This window comes from Penaeus monodon, chromosome 3, assembly GCF_015228065.2.
Source record: "Penaeus monodon isolate SGIC_2016 chromosome 3, NSTDA_Pmon_1, whole genome shotgun sequence".
Lineage (NCBI taxonomy): Eukaryota > Metazoa > Arthropoda > Malacostraca > Decapoda > Penaeidae > Penaeus > Penaeus monodon.
Genome location: NC_051388.1, coordinates 53,391,296 through 53,394,643, shown reverse-complemented (window position 1 = coordinate 53,394,643; position 3,348 = coordinate 53,391,296). Strand labels below are relative to the sequence as shown.

At 41.2% G+C, this 3,348-nt stretch overlaps 1 protein-coding gene across 1 annotated transcript; it reads left to right on the top strand.

The window, feature by feature from the left end:
• Positions 1–933: 933 nt before the first annotated feature.
• LOC119587750 (transcription termination factor 1-like) lies at positions 934–1,761 on the top strand. The gene has a single exon (XM_037936439.1). It carries the CDS (start codon positions 934–936, stop codon positions 1,759–1,761), a length of 828 nt encoding a protein of 275 aa, XP_037792367.1.
• The last annotated feature ends 1,587 nt before the right edge of the window (positions 1,762–3,348 follow it).

Here is a 3,348-nt window from a genome sequence, read left to right as displayed (position 1 = left end):
TTTATTTATTTATTTTTTAAGAAAATGATTTTGTTTATTTACTGGTTATTCTCATTGCAAATTTGACTTCCTGTATGTCACGTTGGGATTAAATGCTTCATTTTAAGTTCGTTTTGTGCTTCAAATGTACCTGGACGATTCAGTATTAAATTAAATATTCTGTTGTTATTTTTTACAGAAAAAAGAGCAAAAAGCTAAATAACACACACACACACACGCAAAAACAAACAAACAAACAAGCAAGAAATCAAGCAAGCAATCAAGCAAGAAATCAAGCGAACGTAAAAGAAAAGAAAATATATTTGAATACTGATATCGTTATCACGTGCTTATTATCATAATTATGAATTCTTTTTTATTTATTTTTGGAGGGAGGGAAGAATAAGATAAAAAAGAAAATCACAAGTAAAAAGAAGTGAAAAAAAGAAAAGAAAGAAAGCAATAAATAAACAAACAAATAAATAGATAAGATGATAAATGATCAATAAACAGATAAATAAATAAACGATTTAATAAAGAAATAAATAAACACATAGATAAATAAACTTATAAAATAAAACACCCGTAAATAAATAAATAAATAAACAGCCAAATAAAAGGAATAAATAAAACACAGAAACCAAACATCTAAATAAATGAATAAAATAAGATAAATAAATAAATGGATATATAAATAAATAAAGTAAATATATAAATGAATGAATAAATAAATAAATAAAATAAGATAAATAAATAAAATAAATAGATAAATGAATGAATAAATAAAATGAAATAAAATAAATAAATGAAGAAAAGGATAAATAAAAAGAAATTTATAAATGAAATTTAAATAATAAAGAAAAAGATGGATAAATGAGAGGAGAGACCATCTCCTGAGACCCCAAAGATGCGAAGGAAGAGACGTAAAGGCACAGGGAAGCCAAGAGGCGCTTTATGAGGCCAAGCCAAGAGGCGCTTTGCAAAGCCAAGCCAAGAGGCGCTTTACGAGGCCAAGCCAAGAGGCGCTTTACGAGGCCAAGCCAAGAGGCGCTTTACGAGGCCAAGCCAAGAGGCGCTTTACGAAGCCAAGCCAAGAGGCGCTTTATGAGGCCAAGCCAAGAGGCGCTTTACGAGGCCAAGCCAAGAGGCGCTTTACGAAGCCAAGCCAAGAGGCGCTTTACGAGGCCAAGCCAAGAGGCGCTTTACGAGGCCAAGCCAAGAGGCGCTTTACGAGGCCAAGCCAAGAGGCGCTTTACGAGGCCAAGCCAAGAGGCGCTTTATGAGGCCAAGCCAAGAGGCGCTTTAGAGGCCAAGCCAAGAGGCGCTTTGCGAAGCCAAGCCAAGAGGCGCTTTACGAAGCCAAGCCAAGAGGCGCTTTGCGAAGCCAAGCCAAGAGACGCTTTACGAAGCCAAGCCAAGAGGCGCTTTGCGAAGCCAAGCCAAGAGACGCTTTACGAAGCCAAGCCAAGAGGCGCTTTGCGAAGCCAAGCCAAGAGGCGCTTTGCGAAGCCAAGCCAAGAGGCGCTTCGCGAAGCCAAGCCAAGAGATGCTTTACGAAGCCAAGCCAAGAGACGCTTTACGAAGCCAAGCCAAGAGGCGCTTTACGAAGCCAAGCCAAGAGGTGCTTTACGAAGCCAAGCCAAGAGGCGCTTTACGAAGCCAAGCCAAGAGGCGCTTTGCGAAGCCAAGCCAAGAGGCGCTTTACGAAGCCAAGCCAAGAGGCGCTTTACGAAGCCAAGCCAAGAGGCGCTTTGCGAAGCCAAGCCAAGAGGCGCTTTATGAGGCCAAGCCAAGAGGCGCTTTACGAGGCCAAGCCAAGAGGTGCTTTATGAAGCCAAGCCAAGAGGCGCTTTATGAGGCCAAGCCAAGTGGCGCTTTACGAAGCCAAGCCAAGAGGCGCTTTACGAAGCCAAGCCAAGAGGTGCTTTACGAAGCCAAGCCAAGAGGCGCTTTGCGAAGTCAAGCCAAGAGATGCTTTACGAAGCCAAGCCAAGAGACGCTTTACGAAGCCAAGCCAAGAGGTGCTTTACGAAGCCAAGCCAAGAGGCGCTTTACGAAGCCAAGCCAAGAGATGCTTTACGAAGCCAAGCTAAGAGGCGCTTTACGAAGCCAAGCCAAAAGGCGCTTTACGAAGCCAAGCCAAGAGACATTTTACGAAGCCAAGCCAAGAGACGTTTTACGAAGCCAAGCCAAAAGGTGCTTTATGAGGCCAAGCCAAGAGGCGCTTTACGAAGCCAAGCCAAGAGACGCTTTACGAAGCCAAGCCAAGAGACGCTTTACGAAGCCAAGCCAAGAGATGCTTTATCGATGATAACGTTACAGGCGAGAAGACGGCTTTCCTGTGAGAGGGTGCAAGATCAATGAGCAAGTTGAAAGGGGTTTTGATACTATGCTTCGTTGCTGTGGACGGGCGGTGGGTATAGCGTGGTCGCCGGGGATTGGTACTCACTGCATGTATATGTACAGTGCATATACACACATGCATATATACATATACACATAAATAGGTATATACACATTGAAAGGGCGGGGGAGAGGGAGAGAGGGAGAAGAGAGAGAGAGAGAGAGAGAGAGAGAGAGAGAGAGAGAGAGAGAGAGAGAGAGAGAGAGAGAGAGAGAGAGAGAGAGAGAGAAGAGAGAGAGAGAAGAAAGGGTGAAAAAGAAAGAGAAAGAGAAAGAGAAAGAGAAAGAGAAGAGAGAGAGAAAGAGAAAGAGAAAGAGAAAGAGAAAGAGAAAGAGAATGAGAGAGAAATAGAAATAGAAAGAGAAAGAGAAAGAAAGAATGAAAGCAAAAAAAAAAAAAAGTAAACACTCAGGCCTTTCTTTATCTCTGTCTCTTCGTCTCAAAATATAAATCTTTGTTTTCTTTGTCCTTCGAGTCTCCGAAGAACGTAAATTCTCTCACGACCCAACGAGATGGAGTTTTAAAAGTAATGTAAATGTGTCTGTGTGTGTGTGTTTGTGTGTGTGTGTTTCTTTGTTTGTTTGTTAGTGTTTGTTTGTTTGTGTGTGTTTTTCATTGTTTGTTTGCTTGTTTGTTTGTGTGTGTTTGTCTGTGAGTGTGTGCGTGTGTATGCTTGTGTGTGTGTTTGTTTGTGTTAGTGTGTGTATATGTTTGTGAGCATGTGTGTTTGTTTGTCAGTGTGTGCCTGTGTATACTTGTGTGTGTGTTTGTTTGTGTTAGTGTGTGTGTATGTTTGTGAGCATGTGTGTTTGTTTGTGAGTGTGTGTGTATATTTGTGTGTGTGTGTGAATGTGTGCTGGGTCGTCAGTGTTATTATAGCTTCGTATACTTCTAAATCATCTTTCCAACTAAGCTTTCTAAGTAATCTAATTCATCTTTTAATCTTAATATTTCTAACTATCTTT

Bases quoted from the DNA above. Each gene is read 5' to 3' on its own strand.
- LOC119587750 (XM_037936439.1), top strand. From the start codon at position 934: ATGAGGCCAAGCCAAGAGGCGCTTTGCAAAGCCAAGCCAAGAGGCGCT.